Genomic DNA, 26,952 nt, shown 5'->3' with positions numbered 1-26,952 from the left:
ATGAGGTTTTTTGGTCTTTTCCTGGTTTTTACTTTATCAAGTTCCAGAAAGCTTGTCCCACTGATAAATACCTGGAGCACAGCTCCCCAGGCTGTGTTGGTTCAGGATTGGGCAGATATTCATCAGCCAAGTGTGGCAGATGACTTAAGTAGCATATCTGAAGAGAGGAACTTCTTTCATGTGGCTGTACTTGCAGGCAGTCTTGTGACATGTACTCTTTTCTTCCTAGCTACACATCATTGAAGTAGGTCAGCCAGCTACTGGAAATCAGCCATTTGTTAAGAAAGCTGTTGATGTGTTTTTCCCACCTGAGGCACAGACAGACTTTCCTGTGGCAATGCAGGTAAACCTTTGATCCCAAAAAATCTATTTTATAGCCTGGCAAGTAGCTGCCATCTCTGTCATAAAGAATGCTTTCTACTAGTGCTTTGCTGCCATTCCTCCTAGTTCTGGGAGAGGTGTTAATAATTTGTGGGAGGTAGCCTGGACATTAAAACAGTAACTCAAACACAAATATATAGGCTGTTCCAGTATTTGTCCAGATATGTCAACTTAAGGTTGTATTTAAAAAAAGAGAAAACAAACAGAAAGCTCCAAAAAAAACCCAACAACAAAAAAACAGACGCAGGAAAAACCCTCAATCGTGTCTTCCAGTAGAAGGTCTCTAACATCGCTTTGGCTATTGAAATTCCTACTAATGTTCAGAGTTCTAGATAAGAATGTTATGGTGCTTGATGCAGCTTCATATGAAAGTGGCATTTTATCTACAGTAGATCTCACTATGAGACAAATGGAGTGGGGAGTTCCTATATCAGCATACCTCCTGTAGTAGCAGCACAGAAAAGGCAATTTGGGACATTAATGGGAGGTTCTTTAGGAAAGAACATAGCTGGCTGCCTTGACAGACCAAACTTCACTTAGCATGTCTGCAGGACTAAAATTGTGTAGTAAAAGCAAACTATCTCAGAGCATGGAACTGCTGACTAGTCTAATAGACCAGCTTCATAAATGAACCAAGAGATGGCTTAAACTAAGGTAAACAAAGCAAGTTGTCTACATGGCAGGATTCACGTGGCTCTGTACTTCAGCTTGAGGTTTACTTAACAAAACATCTGAAGGCTTGTTCCAAAGTGAAAGTGCTGCTTTGTCTGAAGACCATTTTGGCTTGAAAGCCTCCCCAGTTTAAGTGACTTGAGAGGTAAACTAGAGTACTCAGTAGCTGAGCTTGGTTTAGGTTCTGCTGGTGCTTTGGGTAGGCCTTGTTGGAAGAGAGTAGGATTATCTCCATATTTCTGAACAGAAATTTGTAATGACATATCTAGACTAGAATGCTAATTATGCCCAAACTTTCTCCCTCAGCCTGGCTCATTAGGATGAGGAGCGTGTCCTTTGCTGCAGATGAATTTTAATTTCCCTTCAGCCTCTCTGTTCAGGGGAGCTATGGCTCCAAATGGCCAGCGAAGCTGTTCATTGCTTTGAGCCTGTAAGGAAGAAGCCCGAAGCTATATTTGTTCTTAGTGTCAGTGCAAAGGCATGTCACTGCAGTACTGTCTTGTGACTAGGCTAAAGGCAGCTGTCTTAACTGTTACAGTCTTAGTCTTGACTAATAAAAACTCATCTTTTGGCAGATTGGAATTAAGCATGGTGTTATCTACCTGATCACAAAGTATGGATATATTCACATGTATGACTTGGAGTCTGGAGTGTGCATCTACATGAACCGTATTAGTGCTGATACTATCTTTGTCACAGCTCCTCATGAACCTACCTCAGGCATCATTGGCGTGAACAAAAAAGGACAGGTAACAAATCCAGCATTCTGTTTTTGAGCCTTCTAAAGCTCACATGGAATGTCACAAACCTAATAAGTGATGTGATGCAACAAATGTCATGGAAGGGAGCCAGTAACTATTTGATTAGTCAGTTTTTAACCTCTCCTAGTATAGAACTGCTTGGGGAGGAACTTGGTTTTTTGATCATCTACTACTTCACTGATCGGCTGCATAGCCACTTGGTTGCTATATTTCATAGTAGTTGTGGAAAGGACAGTACTCCTCGATATGCCTTTTGTCCTTTCCAGGTGCTTTCTGTATGTGTTGAGGAAGACAACATAGTCAACTATGCTACGAATGTTCTCCAGAATCCTGACTTGGGACTGCGTATGGCTATACGTAGTAACCTAGCTGGGGCAGAGGAATTATTTGCCAGAAAGTTCAACACACTGTTTGCTCAAGGAAGCTATGCAGATGCTGCTAAAGTAGCTGCATCTGCACCAAAGGTAAATAACTCCAAAGGTAATGCTTAGAAGTCATGGGGATTTGCCTTAGCTTAGTGGACTCGCTTAGCTCACTTGCATTTCAGTACTTGACATTCAAAAACTAAAGGGCTGCAATACTAGCCTTAGTTCTCTGCAGTTCAGCTGTTGCTCTGACTAATGTATTCTCCTGTATCCCATAAAGGAGCATCTGCTATACTTTTCCAACCGTAGACTGGACTTGCTGTGGCCACTGACTTCTTGCTAGAATGTCATTGGTTTGATGCACCCTGAGGGCTTAAGAGTAGATGGTTCAGTGTATAGGTTAACACCTGTTTTTTGACTAATACTATTCAGCCTTCACTAACTAAACATTGCTTCTCTCTATCTTGTGCCTCTTCAGGGAATTCTACGTACCAGTGATACAATCAGGAAGTTCCAGAGTGTACCAGCTCAGCCTGGGCAGGCCTCTCCCTTGCTCCAGTACTTTGGAATATTGCTTGACCAGGGACAGCTGAACAAGTTTGAGTCTCTGGAGCTCTGTCGCCCTGTTCTACAGCAGGGCCGCAAGCAGCTTCTGGAGAAGTGGCTGAAGGAAGACAAGGTAGGCTTGATCGTGACACTAGCTTAATTCTGTTGCCTTGTAGCAATTGAGTGTGACCAATACTTTTGTTTTTACTACATCTCTGAATTCTTCTGCTTCACGAAATACTACTTCTGACTTCAGCTGGAGTGCTCAGAGGAGCTGGGAGACTTGGTGAAGACAGCTGACCCAACCCTTGCACTCAGTGTCTATCTTCGTGCTAATGTGCCAAACAAAGTGATTCAGTGCTTTGCTGAAACTGGTCAGTTCCAGAAAATAGTGCTCTATGCTAAAAAGGTAAAGTTGTTTATCAACAAACTGCTAGACTCTATCTTTTGTTTAATGTGTACATTCTTGAGCTATTTTCCATGAGATAAGTTTGATTCCTGTCACTTAAAACTGTTAAGTAGGTAAGATTGAGAAACAGTGTTTTCTTCATTGTCATAGTGCAAATCATAGTGTATGACTAAGGTCTGAGCAGTCTGCAAAAAATTAAATTCAGAACATGCAGAATTTTTATGAACTACTCAATGGACTGGCTCAAGCTTATCCTAGAGAATAAAGATAAGATTCTTCCTAAATTCATAAGACTTGGTTTTTGGACAGATTACAAAAGAATTTGCCTGATGTCCACTTGTAAGTTTAGGACCTTACTTGATAGTGCCTTAAGACTGTTGAAAGATTTGTTCCTAGCAGCTTTGTTACCTAGCAAGAGAAATGCCCTGGCGCAAGTTCAGTTACTAAGTAGGTGAATGCTGAATTTCTGTGTCAACAGACAAACAATGCTTTTTGTCTGAGAATTCCTGGAAGATGGGGGATGGGCATGGCAACCTCACAGCAGTTTGTAGTGCCTATGCTGAAGAATCTGAAGGCTTAAAAGATGTGTAATGCTTCCCAGACATGCATGACTGTTCCTGAAATCTCTAGGTTGGCTATACCCCAGACTGGATCTTCTTACTGAGAAGTGTGATGAGAGTCAGTCCAGAGCAAGGCCTGCAGTTCTCTCAGATGCTGGTACAGGATGAGGAGCCTCTGGCTAACATTAACCAGGTGATGCCTACAACAAGCATACTGGTCTCTTTCTAGACAGAGGTAATAGCATAGTACCATTTTGGGGACTGGTAAGGCCAGTTCAGGTCTCTAGCTGGCTTGGTTAGAAAAGTAACTAAACTATTCTAGTCAAGTTTGGTTACCATTAAGTCTTTAGAGGCAAGTGTGCTCTCAAGTTCTTGTGGAAGCTTTCTGGCATATTACTGTAATATTGATAGTGAATCTGCCACAGTCTTCATCTAAGCAATAGTGTTACTGTCCTACTGTTGGCTTTAATGGAGCATACATTAACTCTTCCCATGCAGAGAATTTACAGGAAGATGAACAAATAAACCTAAGTTGAGTGCTGGCTGCCAGTGGCTGCTTCTGGTAAATGGACAGAGAAATAAGGCAACAATTTGCATTATTAAATAATTGAAATTACTTAGAAAAAGTCTTAGCTTTTCTTGTAGCAACTATCCCAACAAGAGAGAAGGGATGGGATTTGCATGCTGTGTTAAAACTAAATAGTGAGTGGCAAAATCTGGCATAATAGCTCAAAGTAATGTGCTTCTTACATTCTAGAGAAAAAGAAAACAAAGCATGAAACTTGTCTCTCTATTACCATGGTAGTAATCCTATGAAAACAAAGGGAATATAGCACATGAGGTGCTGTGGTAAGCTGCCTTTCTAGCCTTCTAGCCAGGCCACTAACATATACAGATAAATGTGCATGTGTGTATGTAGACCCTCTTCTCTAACTTGACCAATCTCAACAGATTGTGGATGTGTTCATGGAGAACAGTCTTATTCAGCAGTGCACGTCCTTTCTGTTGGATGCCCTGAAAAATAACCGCCCTGCAGAAGGCCACCTTCAGACTCGTCTGCTGGAAATGAATTTGATTCATGCCCCGCAGGTAAGACCTCTTAACCTAGTTCCTCCAAAAAGTGAAGGAGAGACAGTAGTAGGCTTGCACAAGAATATGTCTGATACTGATATGTATAAGTGGTTTAGCAACATCAAAGACTGATAATGAGTCATTGCTGTGACTTTTCAACAACTTTTAGGCTGAGCTGCTGTGATTTTTCTGACAGTCTGAATATGAAATGTAACCTCCTAGGTTGCAGATGCCATTCTTGGAAATCAAATGTTTACACACTACGATCGTGCTCATATTGCCCAGTTGTGCGAAAAGGCAGGCTTGCTCCAGCGAGCTTTGGAACACTACACAGATCTCTATGATATTAAACGTGCTGTCGTTCATACTCATCTCTTGAATCCTGAGGTAAGTCTGTTTGTACAGAGTAAGAAACTGAAAGCTTAGGTAAAGTGAACACTTTTTAGCACTTCTGTAGCTGCTAAAATCCCTGCAGCTGCTGTAAGATGGTTTGTAGGTACCAAAGTAGCACACATAGCTGTGATTCAAGAACATTTGTCCAGTTAATGATTAAACCGTAGTCTATACTTTTGATGGCTTAGATCTGACCTCAGTTTCCCAGGTGGGCATTTCAAATCTGACTTCCAAACTGCATTTTTTGTAGTTGTAAAGATGGTGAGTGTGTTTCTTTTTAAGTCTTTGGTCTTAGCACATGGAAGACCTCATACTACTTCTCTCTAGTAGCTGGGGTAGAAACTCTGGCTAGTTGGCGCATTTTAGAAGTCAGTCAAGTCCTGTATAAATTACTGAGTAAAATTTCTTTCTCTTTGCAGTGGCTTGTGAACTTCTTTGGCTCTCTCTCAGTTGAAGACTCTGTGGAGTGTTTGCGTGCCATGCTGTCAGCCAACATTAGGCAAAACCTACAGCTCTGTGTGCAAGTTGCTTCTAAGTACCATGAGCAGCTTGGTACCCAGTCTCTTGTGGAGCTTTTTGAATCTTTCAAAAGCTATGAAGGTACAATATTAGAGGGAAGCAGCTTACTTGGAAGCACTACTTGATTGAAGCTAATAGTAAGGATTGTAGCTTTTATGGGAGAGGTACTTGTCACATGGCTGGACCTTAGGATGCATTTATCAAAGTAGCTCATCACAGTGAGTTCTAGGGGTAGCTTTGTTCTAGATAGTTTCTTAACCCTCTTGAGTAAAGATCAGAAAGAAAGATGAAACCTGAAAGAGGGGAAAAAAACCCTTCTGATTTTTCCTGAAGTTGAATGAAAGCTACTGTCTCAGCAGGGCTGAACTAAGTCACAAGCTGAAGCTTGTAACAGTCTGCACTTGCTTCACTTACTCTTCTAATGATGTTAAAAACATGTGACACTTTCTAGGACTGTTCTATTTCTTGGGTTCCATTGTAAACTTCAGCCAGGATCCAGATGTTCACTTCAAGTACATCCAGGCAGCTTGCAAGACTGGTCAGATAAAGGAAGTGGAAAGAATCTGCCGTGAAAGTAACTGCTATAACCCAGAAAGGGTGAAGAACTTTCTGAAGGTAAATATTCTGTCCAATGGATTGAGCAGTCCTCTGTTTTGCTTAGCAGCAGAACTACAGCCTTCTAAATGGAGGGAAATACCAACTCAAGGTTTAGCTGGTATGGCTGAGAGTAGTCTACTGTATAGCTGGAACAGGAGTCTGCTACTATTCCAGGCATAATAGGTTCTTCTAGGCTACCCCTGGGAAAAGAAGCCCAAATTCACCATTCCTTTAAAACTAGCCTGTATGATACAACTTGTACCAAACTCATGAATATGTTGTCACCTAACAATAGGTGAATCCAGGCTGGCAGAAGGAAAGACTATGCTGAAGTATTGAGCAGGAGCTTTTATCAAGGATATTGGCTAGACAAAGCTTGTTAAAACTGGAGTCAACCTGTACTACAACACTTCGCATGCTTTGTGACTGGTAAAATGGGATTTTAATGCCACTTCATTTTGCATTGTTAAGTTCTTGGCCCAGCAACTGTCTTCTGAATTGGTATGTGAATTGATAGTCATTTTGAAGCTAGAGATGTAGGCCTAATGTGGCACCTCATGAAGAGCCTAAACTTAAAACTCAACTGATAGACTGACCGCATGGTATTCATAGTGGGTAACTTACTTTTGAAGTCAATTGTCTGCTTGGCAGTCTTAAATTTGAATGTATTGTGACTTCTAGTGCTGAGGGAACTTGGTCAGACTTTCCTGCTTTGAAAACGCTTCAGCAAATGGTGCTTGCTTACTCTTTTTTTGCACAAATTACAGGAGGCAAAGCTCACAGACCAGCTTCCTCTGATCATTGTCTGTGATCGGTTTGACTTTGTTCATGACCTGGTGCTCTACTTATATCGCAATAACCTGCAGAAGTATATAGAGATCTATGTACAGAAGGTAAGGAGAATCTAGTTTTAAGCTCTTGCTCTTTTCTTCCTTAGAAGGCACTTAACCTTTCAGTAGACTAAAGCAGAATTTGCTATGTCTCTTTTATGCTCACACTTCTAGTGCAGAGGCTCTTCAATAAGCCTTTTGTCTATTACAAACCTGTAAGAGTAGTTTTTCCTGGAATATATATACAAATGTGTTAGTAACTTAAAATTCACTGCTCTAAAGCATAGTTTAAATTGTTAACTAGAACTTCCCCATGTGGAAGACTGGGGGTGGGTTATTAGTAATGCTAATAACTAATTTTAATGATGGTGGCTTATTTTAGGTGAATCCTAGCCGTATACCAGCAGTAGTTGGAGGGCTTCTTGATGTGGATTGTTCTGAAGATGTCATTAAGAACTTGATCATGGTGGTTAGAGGCCAGTTCTCAACAGATGAGCTGGTGGCTGAAGTGGAAAAAAGAAATAGGTAACGAAAATGCATCTGTAGACACAAGTGTTGGACTTTCCTGACCCTGGTATACACCCAAATTGAATTGGATGCAGTTTTGTTGAATGATACAATACTAATATTGTTTTATGTTTCTTTGTAGAAAAGCAGCTTAGATTTGCTAGTTAGTCTCTTGATTGTTTGGGCCATATAGGGATGCCTGACAGCACTGCATAATGAATAACATGGCTTTTGAACACTTCCTGTACAGCCAGCCATGGGATGTGCCTTTGGAGTAAATCTAGATAAAACTGTCTTGACAGTCTTGTTGTAGGCATACAGCAGCTTGTGTAACTAGTTTGTAGTTACCTGTAAAATGAACAAACAGCTTTAAGTGTGAAGAGCTAGCTAATAGAACAGGAGTGGAAAGGAAGGATTGCAAAACTAGTGGCATCTGCAACCTTCCCTGATGTTAAACTGCAGATCTGGCCTCCACTTATTTAAGACTCGTTAAAAATAACTGACTGGTCTCTGTCTGTTTTTAAGTCTGACCAGTAGACTTGCTTGAAGGGAGGGGTAGATATTAATGGGTAGCTGTCAAGCATACCTCAGTCTGACTTAAACCTAAAATGTTTGCTTCTTCAAAGGCTTAAGTTGCTGTTGCCGTGGCTTGAATCAAGGATTCATGAAGGCTGTGAAGAACCTGCGACTCATAATGCCTTGGCCAAAATCTACATTGACAGTAATAATAATCCAGAGCGGTTCCTTCGTGAGAATCCTTACTATGACAGCCGTGTAGTTGGCAAATATTGTGAAAAGAGGGACCCTCATCTGGCCTGTGTTGCTTATGAGAGGGGGCAATGTGATCTGGAACTCATAAAGGTTAGCAAAACTGCATTTATAAACACGTTAAAGAACTACTTGCTACCTGAAGTGGAAGCCTAGCTTGCTATTTGTCTAACACTTGCAGAATCCTGTCTTGCAGTCTCACTCAGGAGTTGAGGTAGGCAGGATTCTTCTGTATGGAGACAGTAATTTTTATGCTGAATGCTATATGTCTGAACTAAAATTGTATAACTCTGCAACTTTAAGGTACTATTCATGTCTTTCATCCACTCATTCTGCTCAAAATTAAATTGTTTATTGGGCCCAGCTAATGAATATGCCTACTGTTAAACCTTTGTTAATTTGATGGGGTTTTTTTGAGCCTTGAGCACTTTATCAGCAGAAGGGACAGGCTGTCATCTAGCCTGACTCTACAGTAAGAGGAAAAGCTTCCCTGAAACTAGAACAGGGCTTGTAATTTTCCCTTATTGTAGCTGACCCTTAAAGTTGCTCCAATACTTAACTAGAAATGAGGAAAATAAATGTTGGCAGTCAAACTGCAAGGACTTATTCTGATAGCATTCCTCTCCTATCTTAAGCTTGTTGATTCCTCCCTTGGAAGTTCAAGGGCAAGTGAAATTCCCAGGGTTCTCCAAACATATCCTAGTCTCAAACTGAACACCAGAGCTTAATGCCAGATTGTAGTGCTTGTGGCCGCTGAGAAAGCGGCACTAGTATAAGCAAAGAATGTCAGCTGTGTAGGGGTAAGAACTAGCTTGTTTTGCCCTGTTTGAAAGGAAGTAAATGCTGTTCCCTGGCAAGGCCTACCCTGTGAGTGTTAGAATGGTGGTATAATCTAGCCTTGCTGCTCAAAGTGCATGACTTTCCAGCCTGAAGCAGCTATTTTTGAAGTAATACCTCCTCTCTAGCTGTTAAAAAAAAAAAAAAAAAAAAGGCTGGCTACATTTGGCACTTTTATTTCAGCATATGAAGGTGGCTCCGAGTTATTGTTTTGCTAGGAAAATTTGCTAGGATGAGCTTTAACATTCTGGTTAACCATAAAAACCTGTCAGAACCAGTTTCTTCCTTGAACTGATGTTCTGAGCAGGTGTTTCTGGTTATGGAGATAAGATGTTCATGTAAAAATTATTCTTGAAACATTGTTGCCTCCTAGAAGAGGGCTCAACTCCTGCAATTAATAGATGTACAACATAAAGCAAAAGTGTGCTGCTACTAATTTGCTTACAGCAAAGTACTTGAGAGTCCAAGAGCTAATTCAGACACTAACAAAACATGACCTGTTGGTAGAAGATGGAATAGGCCTTCAGGTTTCTACTCTTCTAGTTGGAAATTGAAGCTAGTGGTACTAATAGGATCATAACTCTTCCTGCACTTCTATAGGAGATTTCACATTTATTCTGTACCCTTAACATTTTAACAGAGGAATCCAAGCCACTTGCTACTCTGAACACTTCTAGTGTAAAGCTAATGACACCAAATACATAACCTATTTCTAGCTTTAAACACCAGCACCATTCCTCAGTTCACTACTAAATACTGCCCAGGCAAGTGGCTCCCTTTCTAGATTTAAAATTTAAGTTCTTCAGGCTTCTGCAGGTCTTCACTTCAAACAGAAGCAAATAGTTACTGTGAAGCCACTGTCACAGTATTTGTGTCGGGCAAAACCAAGAGAAGCTATAGAAATTCTGCTGGAGACCTTCTCCATGAGCCTTCCCGATCAGAGGTTGGGTAAGAACTTGTCTGTGGCATTTAGCATTGGTCAGCAATTAGTTCTAGTCAGTCTTCTAGACTGTCTGATTCATAGTTAGCTAAACCTGTCTTGTGGTACTGACCCTTAACATTAATGCCAATATTTGTAACTTCTCCTTCAGGTCTGCAATGAGAACTCACTGTTTAAGAGTGAGGCTCGCTATCTGGTGCGAAGGAAGGACCCTGAGCTCTGGGCAAATGTTCTGGAAGAAAACAACCCATTCAGGCGGCAGCTTATTGACCAGGTACAGCACAAAGGTTAAACTTTCAGTATGAGGAGACCTCAGGATGTCTGAGAAACATTATGGAGCATTGAAGTAGCTGTCTTCCCCCACAAGGTCCCTTGAGGCCCCATCTCAACCATATAGAAATTTGTAAGAGTTTGAGTGGCAGGTATTAATTCTGACCTTCACAGTCAGAAAACTTAGTTACCAGTAAGAATTACTTGTCCTGTGGGGTGACCTGCCTCTAGTGAATTTGCTCCCTATACAGACCCAAGGTATGACTTTCTATACTGGATATAGCTATTAAGTAGCTCTTTCTTGCTGTCTATGACAAAATACATACAATAAGTTATGAAGCCTTAATTTGTAGTTCACTAGAATAGGTTGGCAAATATTTCATTTGGGGAAAACACTTAATACTTTCCTGCCTTCAAATCCAGGTTGTCCAAACAGCTTTATCAGAGACGCAGGATCCAGAGGAGGTTTCTGTAACTGTGAAAGCTTTCATGACTGCTGATCTGCCTAATGAATTGATTGAGTTATTGGAAAAAATTGTCTTGGATAATTCTGTATTCAGTGAACACAGGTAAGTGGAGAGCTTTGTCCACAAGTTTAGCCTATTCAGTGCCTTTGTTTAGGTTGTGAGGGGTTGACCCAAGTTATTTGTGGGCCTCTTGGTTGCGGGACCTAAGCACTCTTAAATGTGTATAATCAGGTGAAAAAGCAGAATTAAGTGCTCTGTGCTTTAAGAACAGAGCTAGTGCACACTATGCAGTTTGCAGTGATGTGTTAAGAGAAGAGAACACTGATATTGGTAAGCAATTTCTTTTTGAAGGCAAGTATCAGTGTTTCTCAATCTGGGGATGAAAGGTTGTTGCTAGTGACACAAGCGGGTTTATTTTTTTGCATGTACAATACATGTCACTTAAGCAGGTGTTACCATGCACTGTTTATAGCTTATGCCTTCTGTTAACCAAAGGAATCTCCAGAATCTGCTGATCCTGACTGCCATTAAGGCTGACCGCACTCGTGTGATGGAATACATCAATCGGCTGGATAACTATGATGCCCCAGATATTGCAAACATTGCTATCAGTAATGAGCTATATGAAGAAGCCTTTGCTATATTCAGAAAATTTGATGTTAATACTTCAGCAATTCAGGTGAGGTGTGGTTCCTGCATGAAGGTATAGAATGCTAGTAATAGAGAGAATGGGAAGTGTACTGTTATATTGATTCTCGAGGAGTGATTGTCAGTTAAATCATTGCGACTTAAGAGTACAGTTCCCATATGATAGCAGGTTGCAGGGAGAAGTGGGATTATGTGCAAAGAGTAGCAAAACAAAGTCAAAATAATGACTTCAGAGGCTGATCTGGTCAAAGTAATCAAAAAATGTTGGGGTGTTACACTATGTGCTTGGGGTGTATATGCTGCATTTGATTCAGAGTGGCCACCTTGGAGACTCATATTTGAAAGTGCAGGAGAAGCAAATGCTACTAGGCATTGTCTTTAGGCTGGCCTTACAGACTTCTGTAAGGCAGAGGAGAAACAGTAGCAACAAGAGTCTTACTCTTGCTGCTTCTGCTTCATTGGACAAAAATGGCTGTTCTAAAAGCAGTTAGCTTCGTATTGCTTACACAGTGTATACACTTGAAGGAAGAGTTCTGTTAGAAAGGACAATGCTATAAAGCTTTGGTTTTTAACTTGCAACTTCAATTTCAAACAGGTGCTGATTGAGCACATTGGCAACTTAGACCGTGCTTATGAATTTGCAGAGAGATGTAACGAACCAGCAGTATGGAGCCAGCTAGCCAGAGCACAGCTCCAGAAGGACTTGGTGAAAGAAGCCATTGACTCCTATATAAAGGCAGATGATCCATCTGCCTACATGGAAGTTGTTCAAGCAGCTAATAGAAATGGTAAGGCAAAGCATCCTCAAACTTAAGATTGTTTGGATATGAGCTAGGTTATTGCATCTACATTGAGCAGCAGGGATTCTTGAGACTTATGAATTCTGTTTCAGAGGAAATGGGAGCTGTCAGTACATGGAATGGATGAGCCAGTGTTTAGTGAGATTCCTGTCAACAAGCTTGTCTGTGTTACTACACCAAAGATAGACCTTCCTGTGGAGATAATTTGGATTGTTATAATCTAAAATATAGCCAAGTATAATGTGTTTGTTTAGCTGTATGTGGCAGAATTGCTTGCCAACAGGATTGTAGAATAGTTACAAGAAGTTCAACCTTATGTGAAGGTGACTTGGTGTCTAGCAGGGAATTCCTTAATTCAAATGGCTTAGTATCATGGTGGAGGAGATCCCTGAGACTACTAGTGAAAACTGTTCCTAAGGTGGGGAAGGTGAGCAATACAGAATGACTAAACAGGATCTTAAATATCTCTTCTCTCCAAGATAACTGGGAGGACCTAGTCAAGTTCTTACAGATGGCCAGGAAGAAGGCTAGAGAGTCTTATGTAGAGACGGAACTTATTTTTGCTTTGGCAAAAACTAATCGTCTGTCAGAACTGGAGGAGTTTATTAGTGGCCCTAATAATGCCCATATACAACAGGTATGTCTTGATCCACAGTTCCCATGTGTGACTTGCTGCTTAGCTGACTCCTGATTCTTGCTGTTACCCTTGTTTACCTTGGACTCCTAATCCAGGTTGGTGATCGCTGTTATGAAGAGGGGATGTATGAAGCAGCAAAACTACTCTATAACAACGTATCTAACTTTGCTCGCCTGGCGTCTACCTTGGTGCACCTTGGAGAATATCAGGCAGCAGTGGACAGTGGCCGCAAAGCCAACAGCACAAGGACTTGGAAGGAGGTAACTTAAATTTGTATTTTTAATAGTCTGCAGAATGTGCTCTACTATTGCTTCTGAGCATGGTGCTTTAGCTCTGATAGTAGCTTGCTAACTGTTTCTGGCTGCAGAGTATGTCTGTAGCTTTATAAGCTGTCCTCTTGCCCAAGATGATAAAGTTTAATTTCAAAACAGTATAAAACAAATGGCAGAGATTTTAATTCTAGAACAAGCATTATGGAAATACCTATTTGGAACTGTACGTAAGCCTCAAATTTGGTAAAGCTTTGCTACTTAACTTTCTCTTTAAGGAGATTAAGTGTTGCAGTAGTCTCCTGTTAACTGACTGTTTGCTGACTCTTATTACAGGTATGCTTCGCCTGTGTGGATGGAAAAGAATTCCGCTTGGCACAGATCTGTGGCTTACACATAGTCATCCATGCCGATGAACTTGAAGAGCTGATCAGTTACTACCAGGTTAGATCACTGTTAATATCCTAGAAGACTTTAGACAGCATACTTGTATCTGCTAGTAAAGTGGTCACAGATAAAACCCGATACCCTGTGGGGCTGATCTTTAAATTCATTCTTCCTCCATCTCCATTTCTGAATAGCTGCATGCATTTTTTTTCTGTAGTAAATGGAAGAGTGATAGTTTTCACTGTGCTTTCTTTTACAATTCTGTTGCTTCATTAGAATCATGTCTTACAAGTCTAAGCACTCTCATTTAGAGAGAAAAGCAAAGCATGTTGAATTTAAGTAAATATGCATTTTGGCAAGCTTTAAGTGCCAGTTGGTCACGAATTTGCAATTAATCCTTATTTTCCTAACATCCAGGATCGTGGCTACTTTGAAGAACTGATTGCCCTTTTGGAAGCTGCTTTGGGCCTAGAGCGTGCTCACATGGGAATGTTTACTGAACTTGCCATCTTATACTCCAAATTCAAGCCTCAGAAAATGAGGGAACATCTGGAGCTCTTCTGGTCTAGAGTTAATATTCCAAAGGTATGCAGTAAGGTAGCTACACTGCAAGTGAAGGTGGGAAGCTGTCAGTGAATCAAACTGACTGATTTTTGTTTTATCAGGTGCTCAGAGCTGCAGAACAGGCTCATCTCTGGGCAGAACTTGTATTCCTCTATGACAAGTATGAGGAGTATGACAATGCAATAATTACTATGATGAATCATCCCACTGATGCCTGGAAAGAAGGGCAGTTTAAAGATATAATTGCCAAGGTAAGTAACTAAACTGAATGAAGTGCTGAAAGTTTCTCTCAGAACAGAGGCAAAAATGCACAACAGAATTGCTGTTTAGAAAATGAGTTTGCTTAAGCTACTACTCCGTTTTCCTGCTGTACTTAAAACAACTTCCAATCAGTTTAGCAGAAGAATTTAATCTAATCTTATACCCTTTGTTTTCTGCTGTGCTGCACATTCTATTGAGTGGCAGCAGCTAGCACAGAATGTTTTCAGAGACTGCTCAGGATCATAGGTCACAAACAAGAGGTGTAACCTCCTTAATACCTTTGAGCTGACTGCTGTCTTAGTCTGAGGCTGTAACTGTTCTTGAAAGATCTCTGCAAATGTTTCTAGCTGTTCCAGTGTGAGAATTGGGGTGGGCAGTCCCATGAATACAGCAGAGAAGAGTGAATTGATGAATAGTTTAGACAAGATTTGAGACTGAATGCATTCTTATTGGTCTTACGGGCTTCAAGGCAACAACTTAAAGACTGTTAAGGCTACAGCCTTTACTGGCTTCAGGAGTTCAACAAATGGTCAGATTAACTAGTGGGCTACCTGTGCCAGGATCTCTTAACTGTGGGTGGGTTAGAATTGGTTTGTACTACCCCTCATAGCTTGTGACTTCACTATCTGGAAGCAGATGGCACCAGAAGCAGTTAGAAGATTGAATGAGAATTCTGCATGTAAGTGTAACGCTTCTGGCCTCTAGAAGGAAAACTTAAGCTTTTATTTAAGAGTCAGATAAACTTTGTGCTGAGTTAAGTGGTTCAAACTAAGCACCTTAGACTTACTTGTGTTTGAAGTACTAACTAGTGTCTAACCATGCAGGTGGCCAATGTGGAGCTGTACTACAAAGCCTTGCAATTCTACTTAGACTACAAACCTCTGCTGATCAATGATCTCCTGCTTGTATTATCTCCACGACTGGATCACACCAGGACAGTCAATTTTTTCTCAAAGGTGAGTTTGGGAGATGGTAGATGAACAAGAAATCCTCTTGCTCAAGTTAAGACACTCCAGTCTCTGGCTGGAAAAAAGGGTTGACATCTGTCAGGTAGCTTTGCCTCCAGTATAAAGGACTGAGAAGCAGCCCAGTCCTGGCTTGATATGGGAACCACTGGAAGAGTTAGCATAACTGGCCTAGGAGGCTGTTTTATTTTACTTCTGGCAGTACAAGGTGCTTTGTCTGAAGGGTCCTGACAGTAAGCACAAACTCTTGTAATAACAAGTGGGAACCTGTTTCAGAAGTATGAACTGTCAGAATTGGTATACTTAATCTCGTATTGGAAACATCTTAATTCCAGGTTAATCAGCTACTTCTAGTAAAGCCTTATCTGCGTTCAGTCCAGAACCACAACAACAAAGGGGTTAATGAAGCTCTAAACAACCTTTTAACAGAGGAGGAAGATTACCAGGTGAGACCCACAAAATAGATTGCTAGGCCTTGAGGGATGCTCCTTTTTCTCCAACAAAGAGGCCATAGTTTGGTTGTTTCCTAGCTGACACAGAGTAATTCCCTTGAGTAGAAGATAACTTCTGCAATGCAATGGTAGTGGGGGTGGAATCAGGCCCTTTGTGGGCAGGAGTCTTGTTTGCAAATCATCACAGTGTCTCAAAGCAGATGCCACAGTTGTTTTTCTCAGAACAGTCTTCACAAAGGTCAATATCAGGTGTGTACTCTACTGGGCAGCACTTCTGTAAGCAGATTTGCTTCTGGCCCCGCTGGCTGCTATTTGGAAGACGTGCTTTGTCTTCTAAAGGTAACTAGCTTTTCTGTTCTGTCAGTGAAGTCAGTATGACCAAGTTAGCATCTTGCTTTGTTAAAAATCATCTTTTGGAGAGATGCATGAAATACACAGAGTAAACAAGCTGTAGCCATAGTATCAACTTTCAGCTGGCAGAACCTAAACACTTGTGCACCATGCTTAGATGCTTCTCTACTGTAGTTCTTGCCTACTACCATCTGGAAGCATGTGTAACAATTCTCTCCCACAGGGTTTGAGAGCTTCCATTGATGCCTATGACAACTTTGATAACATAACGTTGGCTCAGCGTCTGGAAAAGCATGAACTAATTGAATTTAGGCGTATTGCAGCATACTTGTATAAGGGTAACAACCGCTGGAAACAGAGTGTGGAGCTATGCAAGAAAGACCGTCTGTATAAGGTGAGTTAATGGAGCCTGTCTCCCTGACTGAAAAAAGTCTGAGCTGTGAAGCATAGATCTCCTGGATACTGAATGTGTTTTGTTAGTTTCAGATCTGGAGGTCTAATTAGTCTTAGCCCTTCACTTCAAGTTTAAGGAAAGATTCTTAGAGCAGAAGTGTTTGTGATTTCAAATGCATATCTTAAATCTAATTTCATCATGTTAGCCTGTACTTGGAGATCTATCTATATCAATCAATGGCATCTGTACAGTTTTCTGTATCAGTATGGAACATCCTCCATAGAACTGAAGACTCATGCCCTTGTAAGGGTACAGGTGAAACATGATTACAATGGTATAGTCTTCAAGCCTGTAGTGAGTTCACATGGGCCAGTTTTTGCCTACTCTGTAGGAGAGCTGGCAAATAGTCTTCTGTCTTGCCACATAGCACGCAGTTGATGCAAAATCTCTTCTGCTCTGGGTAATCCTTAATATCTAATGGTGAGGTAGGTGGGATACCAGAAAGATTGTTTATCTTCTCTGCTACAAAACTAAGCAAAATCTCATCAGGTCACTTCAAGTACTTAAGGAAAGCCTGTTAGATAATGTTAATACAAGTATCTGGATTGCCTCAAAATAAGAGGACTTAGCTGAGTGTATGTACTGTAGCTTGGCTCCTACAGAACATTCCTGGTGTTGTTAGACTAACTTCATAGTATGTCAAATACCTGGCTTATCTAGCTAGCAGTAACATGCATATAAGGTGTAGAGCAAGATGCTGACAGGCAAGGGTCAGGCTTAACTGTTGTTCTTTTCTGTAGGATGCTATGCAGTATGCTGCAGAGTCCAAAGATGCAGAGCTAGCTGAGAAGCTGCTTCAGTGGTTCCTGGAAGAAGGCAAGCAGGAGTGCTTTGCAGCCTGCCTTTTCACATGTTATGACTTGCTGCACCCAGATGTAGTCCTTGAGTTGGCATGGAGGCATAACATCATGGACTTTGCAATGCCTTATTTCATCCAAGTGATGAGAGAGTACCTTACCAAAGTGAGTATTGCATAGGCTAAAAAGTTAAGACTTCTAGTCTGCTGAATGATTAGCATTATGCAAACCAGAGCTCTTTGCATGCAATTGGAATATTGTTGTTCCTCATAGACTAAGTCTTCTGGGAAGTTCTGTGGGTTTAATCACTTCAGGCTAGCTAGCAAAATTTATAAATAGATGCCTTGGGACATGAAAGAGGTCTAGTTAAACTTTTGCTTTTAACAGTGGACATAAGCAATTGTGTGCTTTTCAGAGCAGCTCCATCGTTGATGAAGCTGAAAACTTGGTGAGGACAACCTGTATCGCTCTTTACTTCACGTAATTATGAAAGTACTCTGTTTTCTTGTTACAGAGAATATAGCTTTTGAGTAACTAATAGTACACACTATTCCTACATCAGCCATAGGAGTAGACTGCTGAAGATGATTTTTTTAAATGGAGAACAGAACTTTAGATGTGTAGTCTGGCTGTACAATACTGATACCAATAGCTAGTCCTTAGTTGAGAGAGGAGAGATTCTGATCATGTGTGGTCCTGAAATGCTTGTCTGAAACAGCTCGAAGATACTAAGCTAAGATCCTTCCTTAAAAGCCTCTAGGGTTGCATAGGACATCACAGTAAAGAACTTCATTAAAATGAGTAATCTAAAAGTGACTGCTTCAGGCTGCTTCTAATCAAGTCATGTTAAGTATTCCCCTCTGAATTTTCTTGCAGGTTGATGGGCTGTTCTATAAGGTGACACTCTGATTTCAAACTCTTTGTGTTCATTTGTGTCCCTCAATATCCTAGGTTTCTTTTACAGGAATCTAGCTGTAGCTTCTGCCAGAAGAGCAGTGTAATTTAGCTCTAACTCATTTCCTGTTCACTTTCTAATGCTAAAAGGATAACTATTCACAAGCAACTTGAAAATCCAACCAGAGTCTGTTCCTTTTCATGGGAAACGGAAGCAAGTGATTGAGGAGGACTTGAGTGTTTGGGCTCCTGTTCACTATATTACAGATATCTTGTGACAGGGAGGATGTTGTTCATGAGTAAACAAAAGCAGTTGCCATGTAACAGGATGTGTTCTCAGTGCAAATTGCCTGTTATGCTGTAAATTACTAAAGTGTGCAATCTTTCAGGCATGGTGAGTTTGAATAGCTTAAAGCTTCTGTAAACTTCTTGCCTGTTAGTATGATGAAAGTACTTGCACAGATCTTAGGCGCCGCCTCCTAATATTCCACTGAGGAGAAGCTTGCCACACAAGTTCACCTAAACTTTTCCATGTGAAGTTTAGGTCTAAAAATCATGTTTTTTAAACTGCTGGTTGGATTTACAAGTAATCATGTGTACTAAATGTGGGATAACTTGCCAGAAGGAAAATCTGCATGGTGGAAGTGGTTTACAGTGGAACTAATTTAGTCTGAATTAACTGCAAAACATGGAATTAGAGAATGGGCTTTATAAATGTGGTATGTCTAAAACTGTCATGTAACTAACTTCAAATGTACAAAAGAATAGACTAGTTTATCAGCAGGATGTGTACATCTTCTAGAACTTATCTATCTTTTATGCATAAAAAGGTGTTAAAGCATAGAATAGCCTATGTCCCAGAAGGGGCCAGGCACACAAAGTATGATGACACTCATTTGGAAACCTTTTGAACAACTTCACTTCTAGGCAGTAAAGCAGACAGATGTTTAGGCTTTCCTGGAGAGCTGCTCTTGTCCCTTCTTCAGGATGTCTGCTCTCAGCATGCTTGCTGTTTCTCCCACAGAGGGAGTAACTGCACCTCTGTTGAAAGGTCCTTAATGCTTTAGGGGCAGCAAAGAGGAAAGTCTAATCCAAGAGAGTGGGAATCCTAGGTCATAAGTAGAGCAATACAACTAGTTTGAAACTGGTAGCTCTCAATTGCTTTGATCCATAGTAATATGGAGAGCATTTGTAACACAATATTTAGTGTTATCCTGCAGAGCTGTTAGGCTGATAGCTATAAATGAATCAGTTAAAGACCTACTGCCACTCGAGTTACTGAGTTGCAAACTTCAAAAAGTCCTGGAAACTGTTAAATACCAGGTCTAGATAACATCTCTAAAGTAGAATACACTCCTCTTACAGCACTTCTCAGACCAGATATGATTCTTGCAGTGGGAAAGTAGGATGAGGAGCAGCTGAAATACAGCATTGGGCTATGTTAGTACTGCCTGTATCTGAATGAAGCTGTGTGATTTTTATGCCTTGCAGTCTTCAGTCTCAATGGTTCTCTTGTGAAGATATAACTTGTTAAACCCGAGAGAAGGAAGGTACTGTTGCCTTCTCAGATTACTCCCCCCACCCCCAATTCAAAGTTGTGTTCGGGGCTCCTGCATTACTGTAGCACTTTCACAAATGTGTTTAGCATGAACAGAGCTTTACTTGGCACAACACTGGGATCTGTATAAAGCTGATACTATTAGACCACTTTCCATAATGGTTCTAGAGTTTCCTCTAGAAGGAGTCTGTGTGAATACTAATATGGTTAAACCAGTACTCTGCAGCCCAGGTTAGGCTGTAGTCCTAGATAAGATCAAACTTCATGAGTCTGGAATATCTGCAAATATCTGGGTGTTCTCATTGAAGGGGAGAGGGGTTGCAGGTTAATAGATAAGTGTAGATTAGGCCCATTTGAGAAGATGCTTGGAACTACAATCTGATGGGCTTGTCTTCTGGGTCAGAGTTAACAATGATTAGAATAGGGCCCCAAAAAGTGCTTCACTTGAAGGTAATGATCTCAGCTGCATTTGACAGCTATTGTTTATTGCAATAAACCTAAAGCAATTGGGAGGGCAGGTTTACAGCATAGCTTGCTGGGAACATGCAGACTTTTGTAGTCTCCAACTTGGACTAATAAAAGGAACACTTGATAGCTAAGGTGCCAGGCATGAGAAGCCTCACACAATAGTGCAATTTCTAGACAAGGCCTTCATACATTTCCTGTTCACTTCAATGTAGGTGGATAAACTTGATGCTTCTGAAAGCCTAAGAAAAGAAGAGGAACAAGTAACTGAACCCACTCCAATAGTATTTGGTAGGTGAAAGACTTGGTTTTAATTGATTACCTATTGTCACTCTGGTCTCTCTTTGTGGAGAGTAACTTAAAGACTACCTCCAGTCAAAGTAAACTGGTTTCAACTAGATAGTAAAATGGTTGTCTCTGCTAGATGAACTGCCTAAGTTGAAGTGACATCTCACTTTTACAGTACTTCTACTCTTCAGCCAAAGTATTGCTCCTCTTACATGGCTCAGAACTCTAGCTTAAGAATAGTCTTTCAGTATAGTAACAGGACAGGGGATACCAAGGTGTGCACAACCCCAGGAATAACTTACAGAGCATGCAGATTCCTCCTGTTATTCCTGTCTAAGAGGAATGTGTCTGCTTTCTGCTCTTCCAAGTAGAAAGGCAGACTGGCTTTCTAGCTCACCCATTTTAAGATGCGTGCAGCCAAAAAAACATGGCTGTCCTCAAGTGTGCTGCTATTTTAGAAGCCCTTCTGAAGAGCCATTCTGCTAACAAGCACCTAGAAGTGGCTGGTAAGGGAAGGATGTGACTGGTTCACTGTCTGATGTAAATGTTAACCTGAATTTAACATATGCATGAGGCATGTGTGCTCCTAGTGATGAAGACAAATTTGTCAAGGTATGTTCAGGCCTTCTGCAGCACTCTCCAGACTGAGACCTAACAGACCTAACTATTTGCTTGAATTGCTTTACTTTTCAGTTCTGACCATGCATGAGTTAAACAGTATCAGTTTGTTTGGCTTTCAGTATGGTCTCTTCAAAACAAGCCGTGTTTATGATGCCCTCAAGATCAACTGATACTCATCTTCCATCCGAGTCCTGCCTTGCTTTTGTAGTCTTCTGGTAGCAAGAGCAGATGGCCTCAGTGCCCACTCTGTGGTGCATGTTGAGTAATAGTGTCACTTGCTAGTGTATGCTTGCATAGTGGCTGATTTTTAGCTAAAGCCTCATAATCCTGTCCATAGTACAGCTAGCATTAGGGAAGCTTGGGTTCTTAAACTAACTTTCTTTTTTTCTCATGCTTTTCTAGGCCAGCAGTTGATGTTAACAGCAGGCCCCAGTGCAGTACCTCCCCAGGCAAACTTCCCATATGGATACACAGCACCAGGATTCACCCAGCCGCCTGTTTATGGTTTCAATATGTAACTAGCTCTCTGACAGACCTTCACTGTCTCTGTTCTCTTCCTTCCCGTCCCTTTAACTTCTCCAAGAAGTGTACAATGGTCCTAAAGGCACAGATGACCTTCTGTTGGCTGAACACACTTGCTGCCCAGCTCAGTGAGGAGACTTCAACGGGATGCCTGTTACTGTTATTTATTGATTGTTGTCCGGTTACATTTCAACCTCTGAAAGGCAGCTTTTGTTAATGACATTGTGAGACTCTTGTCTGAAGTTAAGGCACTATTTCACTAACTCATATAGCAATAACTGCTTGAGGCCAGGGGGAAGAGAGCATATTTTTCTTTCTTTTGCAAAGCCCATTGAAGGCAGCTGGGAAATTGCCTGGCACCAAGTTGTTAAAGCTTTAGCTGAAGCTACTGAAGTAGCAGGGTTGTTAACAATTCAGTGAAGCATCTCGTTAATAATGAATTGTTGAAAGCTTGTGTACATCTGACTACCCCATTTTATTTGCAGTCTTACGTACAAAAGAAAATGGGCTTTCTAATATTTGTGCTCTGAATGTTTAGAGGAATATTGGGAAAGCTTCCTTTTCTGGACAATAATGCTGTTGGGGTTGAATGCTGTTGGAGTCTGTTCTATATTTTCTGGAGTAGATCTGAGACTTGAAGAAAATAAATCTTCTCATGCCAGAGAGCAAACACTTCCCAGATCCTTTTTGTTTAACAAGAAGAGAGCATGTTACTTATTGACGTTAAATGGTACTAAAGGAAACCTCAGCTATGTGTGGCAAGCGAACATAGGAGTGTGCATGGGCTGCCGAAGTACTAGAGATGCAAGAGCACAGTGTCAGGGCTGGGGAGCGGGGGACACTGCTAAAATACTGAGGCAGTAGGGAGGGCCATAATCCTGACTTTTTTATTTGCACCTTTAACTGATTCTGGCATTGGCTTCCTGCCACACCATGTTCTGACCCTGTCTGGTGGGCAGAGTCAGCACCACCTGAATTAACAGGGTGCAGTGACTCAGTTCTGCTATGCTGCAGTAGTATCGACAGCGTGTCCATCACCCACCTCTTTCTTTGAGAATGCCAACAGGGATGTATTATTACTTTGTGCCACTTCAAATACATGTATCATTAACGTTTTATGTACTTAGATAACAATGTATAATTTATGGTTATGAATCTTGTGCTAATCTTGAATATTATAAAAGTCCAACTATAAATGTAAAACTGCAGTATCCACTGTGTGGTTCTAGTCTTAATATCTTGGGGGTGGGGACTGGTTAGTAGTAATACACTACCACTAATAGCATCAGGTTTCTTAATCTGACAACTGAGGATGCCAGGCAGGAAAAGGGAAACTTGTGCCAAAGCACTTAACCTGGATGGCTTGGCAGTTAACTTAAAGGGAGTTGTGGTCTCTTCACTGGATGCATCAGCACACTTTGTCATGTGCGGAGGTCATGGTGCAGGAGGCAGTCACATGCTTACATGACTTCATTCACAGGACTGGAAAAGCTTCAGTCCTGTGCTGAGGGAGATGCTGTAGTTAGTGTCTTCACCACTAAAATACATTAATACAGCAGCAGTAGTGGTAAGCTACACCTTTTCATCTTGAATTCTGCTTGAACAGGGCAAAACATCTTTAAATGCCAACCAGTAGCGACTGCCAGGGTTGTGAAATCAGTAGCAGCAGACTATGCTTTAGTACAGTCCTAACTAGTAATATTGTCTCCCCTGGTCACTGCACTGCGATAGCAATGGCAAGGAGATGCGGTGTCCACCTTCCTGATACAGGCCAGAGTGCTCCAAGTGTTGATGTAACATACTAACCTCAGTTTTGTACTGATCAGCACTCAACAGCTCAGCTTGAAATACTGAGCAGCTAATGAGTTCAAGCAAATCTGCACTCTGTCCAGACTTATTCCTAGCAGGAATTAGCCAGGTAGCATGCTATTTTCTAGACAAATGGTACTTATATTTTGTAACCGGTTCCTTGTGGGTTGAAAGGAATTTGTGTAAGTCAGCTGGAACTGAAGACCAGCTCTAGGATTAGTAGGACTGTAGGAGTTTCCTTCCTCTCAACTTAAAAATTTACTGTGACTTCATAGCAACAAGTACAAGCTGATGGTGGAATACAGTAAACTGCTAGATTAAATACTAGAACAGCTCATGACCTGTAGAGAATTCAGCTAGTCTGGGGATCCTTAATAGCTTCAGTCTAGAAATCTAATTACAAGAATGACTGAGTTCTCAAGGAAAGCAAAGCTGCCAGCTCTGATGAATAGTCTTGCTTTAGTTGCTCTCCTGCTATCTTAAGCTCTTGCCGAGTATAATGGCTTTTATAAATTTTGTGATCTTGCATTCTAAAATGCATCCAAAAACGTATATTCCCTGCCATTACAGTGCAGCTGTACCTAAAATGTGGAACAAACTCTTGCATACCAGAGTACTTCACTGTTTCTTTAACAGTGAAGTCATTCTCAGCAGGAAATAACCCCTTTTTTAGTGGGTTAAGTGGAGGATTTAATCCAGTTCATGAAGTTGTAGTGTCCATCCAAGTTTTTGAAAACTTGGATAAGATTATTTTGTAGAAAACCTCCTTTAAAACAGCTTCTCACTAATTCCCACCCCTTAAGTGAGATGGGACTAGTGCTATTGTGTAGAATGATCTGTTCATGCAGAACATGCTGCAGAGTGCAGCATCTGGAGACTAACTTCTGGGCTTATGATCCTGTCAAATAGTAACTTGCTTGAACCTACATACAGGCTTTTACTGAGTCATGCTTTTCCTGTGAGAAACTGAGTATGGATTTCCTTCTGTAATAGCTCTTGCTGTTGTCAGACCTTAGGGGAATTTTCCCCAGTCTGGCAAACTTTGGGCAACTACAGATCTGGCATCAGAGATGACAAGCAATTCACAAGCATTGCTGTCCAGCTGCTTTCATGTCTTGTGAGCTAGGTGAAAACTGATCTCTCCACAAATGACTGCAAGGACATGTGCTCCTCTTGGCATAAAATTCTGACCTGCGTTCAGCTGCTCACCCTGTGCTAGCACTTGAGCTCCTTACACTATCCTTTGCTCCCTTGCATCTTTAAAGGTTACTGCTTGCTTTTGGTACAAGCACCAAGTGAAAGGGGAGGAAGAATGTCTAACAAAGCTGCTGCTAGAAGCAGAATTCTGGTGGAGGCTGCTGCTGTCTGCTCTGTTGGGCCAGATGAGCCAGCCCCATAAACTCAGGAGGAATGCATGGCTGGGGTAAGTTCTGTTTCCTACTGGCTACATAATGTTGTGGTATTTTACAAGACTTCTACTCCCCCCCCCCCTTTTTAGGGCTCTATAATTAAACGGTAGAGTAGCAGAAGAAAATGCTCCTAAGTAATTTTGCTCCTTAAAAAATAAAAATTATAGGCAGATGGAGCCTATTCAAGTTTGTACAAATTATGGGAATGCTACAGGAAAGACAGTAGTAACTGTAAGGTCCAAAACTTAATTTTGATTTAATAGCTGCTTTTTTTAGCAACTGCAGTGCTGAGAGCTGGCAGTTACAGCATGACATGGATCCCTTAATCAGGCTGCATGAAAAAAGGAACAACTTCTTTTCCCTAGCAAAACCAGCAACAGTTACTCAGACGCATAAAAGATTTCTTCTGGTTTTTGAACTCAAAAACTGGCAAATCCTTTGTTGTCTTACGCCCACTTAGATGAGCATGGATAACTTTTGTACTTGGGCACATATAATATACTTGGGCAAAGCTGACTGTTCAACTGCTGTATAGTTAATGTTTATGCTTCAGTGTGTGATATTTTAATTGGCAGGCTAGAACTTGGCCACTGAGAAACTTAGTGTGATTAAACCAGCATGACAGCAGATCCAATCTGTACTGAAAAAAATTGAGGCTAGCAATCTTGCAAATCTTGGAACAAGTAGCACTGTGTGTACCAGGTTCCCATAACAAGCAGTTTAAAAGTGTGCGTACCACCTTGTGACAGGGTGTATTTCTCATCTGTAGAACTTGGCTTGTCACTTGGTTCCAAGTGGACTGTATTTCTTTTTTTGCTTTACAGAGTACCCCAAGACTGCTTCAATCTCATTTGTTCCCACAAAGTAAAATTGGGGCATCTTGAATTTGTGATAAAATGTTATGGAACATAAGGCTGGAAAATGCTTAATGACACCAGAGTGCTTTGTGACACTGGTGTGTAACTAGGTTGTGGTTTGCCAAGTGAATTAACACTTGCTATAGCAACCTGTAGGTGCACCAGTCCAGCATAATGGATCTGGAGTCTTTATTCTGCTACATCTCCTACTTCAGCAAGCATTCAGCCTTCAAAGAGTTTGTTGCTAGTACAGCTTGCTTGTTTTTCAATACTGTGCATTTTCTGTGGGCATCTTTCCAAAGGTAATGACAGATCCTGGCTCATGTTTTACTAATAAAATGCTGCAAAATTGTTACCATAGGTATGTGTTTCAGTCTAAATGTTTCAGTCTGGAGCCTTTGAGACCTTTCAGGAAGGTAGCAAAATCCATCTGTTTTCTTCCAAGCTAAAATAGACTATAAAGGTGCCAGCTTTTAAGCATTAAGATGGTATGAATTTGAAATGCAGTCAGTGAAGGGTAAGTCTTGTCTTGCTTTAATGTGTCAGAATTTAAAAATTCTGAGTCAAATTCTGAGTTTATTCAGTCATGCATTCTCCTGCGTGGTTCAGTGACTCGAGAATTTTTTTTTTCTGTCTGCTGTGGTTTTAATCAAGACTTTAAAATATCTTCATCTAAAAATCTGTATTTCTCCTTTTCCCCCTAGTGGTTATGAAAGGAAGGAATTATAAAGTCATCCGGTATGTTCTTTTCCACAGCGATGAGGTCTCCAATATTATGCAGAGCACAAATTCCCAAAGTGCTGATTAGCCAGCTGGGAAGCTAGGAGTGGATTTGAGTGGGAAGGGGTGGTTAGTAAATCTTTGAATTGCTTTCCTTCTGGAAGATACATTTTTGTTTTCAGTTAGAGGGTGAGGAAATGGTCTCATCTAGGGTAAACTGCTAACAGGGTTTGTCAGCTGGAGTCGTTTCTTTCAGTAATATATCATGCTGTGGGGGAAGCGTGGCCATGGTCTGGTAGCAGAATGATAACCTGTAAATGCTGTATGCAGT

General features: G+C 41.0%; 1 protein-coding gene across 3 annotated transcripts in view; it reads left to right on the top strand.

Annotated features, from left to right (window-relative positions):
* The window catches only part of CLTCL1 (clathrin heavy chain like 1), a 36,569-nt gene extending 14,080 nt beyond the window's left edge, over positions 1 to 22,489 (top strand). For 2 of the 3 annotated variants that reach the window (XM_050907020.1, XM_050907022.1), the window contains 28 exons: positions 230 to 343; positions 1,629 to 1,802; positions 2,081 to 2,278; positions 2,658 to 2,858; positions 2,982 to 3,134; positions 3,765 to 3,887; positions 4,646 to 4,783; positions 4,988 to 5,152; positions 5,578 to 5,758; positions 6,129 to 6,292; positions 7,042 to 7,167; positions 7,487 to 7,629; positions 8,238 to 8,472; positions 10,308 to 10,430; positions 10,850 to 10,995; positions 11,389 to 11,572; positions 12,137 to 12,329; positions 12,821 to 12,978; positions 13,074 to 13,238; positions 13,584 to 13,691; positions 14,052 to 14,219; positions 14,300 to 14,449; positions 15,284 to 15,415; positions 15,760 to 15,870; positions 16,451 to 16,621; positions 17,422 to 17,643; positions 20,611 to 20,686; positions 21,707 to 22,489. In XM_050907020.1, coding sequence (XP_050762977.1) covers positions 230 to 343; positions 1,629 to 1,802; positions 2,081 to 2,278; positions 2,658 to 2,858; positions 2,982 to 3,134; positions 3,765 to 3,887; positions 4,646 to 4,783; positions 4,988 to 5,152; positions 5,578 to 5,758; positions 6,129 to 6,292; positions 7,042 to 7,167; positions 7,487 to 7,629; positions 8,238 to 8,472; positions 10,308 to 10,430; positions 10,850 to 10,995; positions 11,389 to 11,572; positions 12,137 to 12,329; positions 12,821 to 12,978; positions 13,074 to 13,238; positions 13,584 to 13,691; positions 14,052 to 14,219; positions 14,300 to 14,449; positions 15,284 to 15,415; positions 15,760 to 15,870; positions 16,451 to 16,621; positions 17,422 to 17,643; positions 20,611 to 20,686; positions 21,707 to 21,822 — 4,338 coding nt within the window. In that variant the 3' untranslated portion in view covers positions 21,823 to 22,489. Of the gene's footprint in view, positions 1 to 229; positions 344 to 1,628; positions 1,803 to 2,080; positions 2,279 to 2,657; positions 2,859 to 2,981; positions 3,135 to 3,764; positions 3,888 to 4,645; positions 4,784 to 4,987; positions 5,153 to 5,577; positions 5,759 to 6,128; positions 6,293 to 7,041; positions 7,168 to 7,486; positions 7,630 to 8,237; positions 8,473 to 10,307; positions 10,431 to 10,849; positions 10,996 to 11,388; positions 11,573 to 12,136; positions 12,330 to 12,820; positions 12,979 to 13,073; positions 13,239 to 13,583; positions 13,692 to 14,051; positions 14,220 to 14,299; positions 14,450 to 15,283; positions 15,416 to 15,759; positions 15,871 to 16,450; positions 16,622 to 17,421; positions 17,644 to 20,610; positions 20,691 to 21,493; positions 21,498 to 21,706 lie in introns of all 3 variants that reach the window. The other variant, XM_050907023.1, reaches the window with a different exon arrangement.
* Positions 22,490 to 26,952: the final 4,463 nt, after the last annotated feature.

Source organism: Gymnogyps californianus, chromosome 16 (assembly GCF_018139145.2).
Source record: "Gymnogyps californianus isolate 813 chromosome 16, ASM1813914v2, whole genome shotgun sequence".
Lineage (NCBI taxonomy): Eukaryota > Metazoa > Chordata > Aves > Accipitriformes > Cathartidae > Gymnogyps > Gymnogyps californianus.
This window is presented reverse-complemented; position numbering and strand designations above follow the sequence as displayed.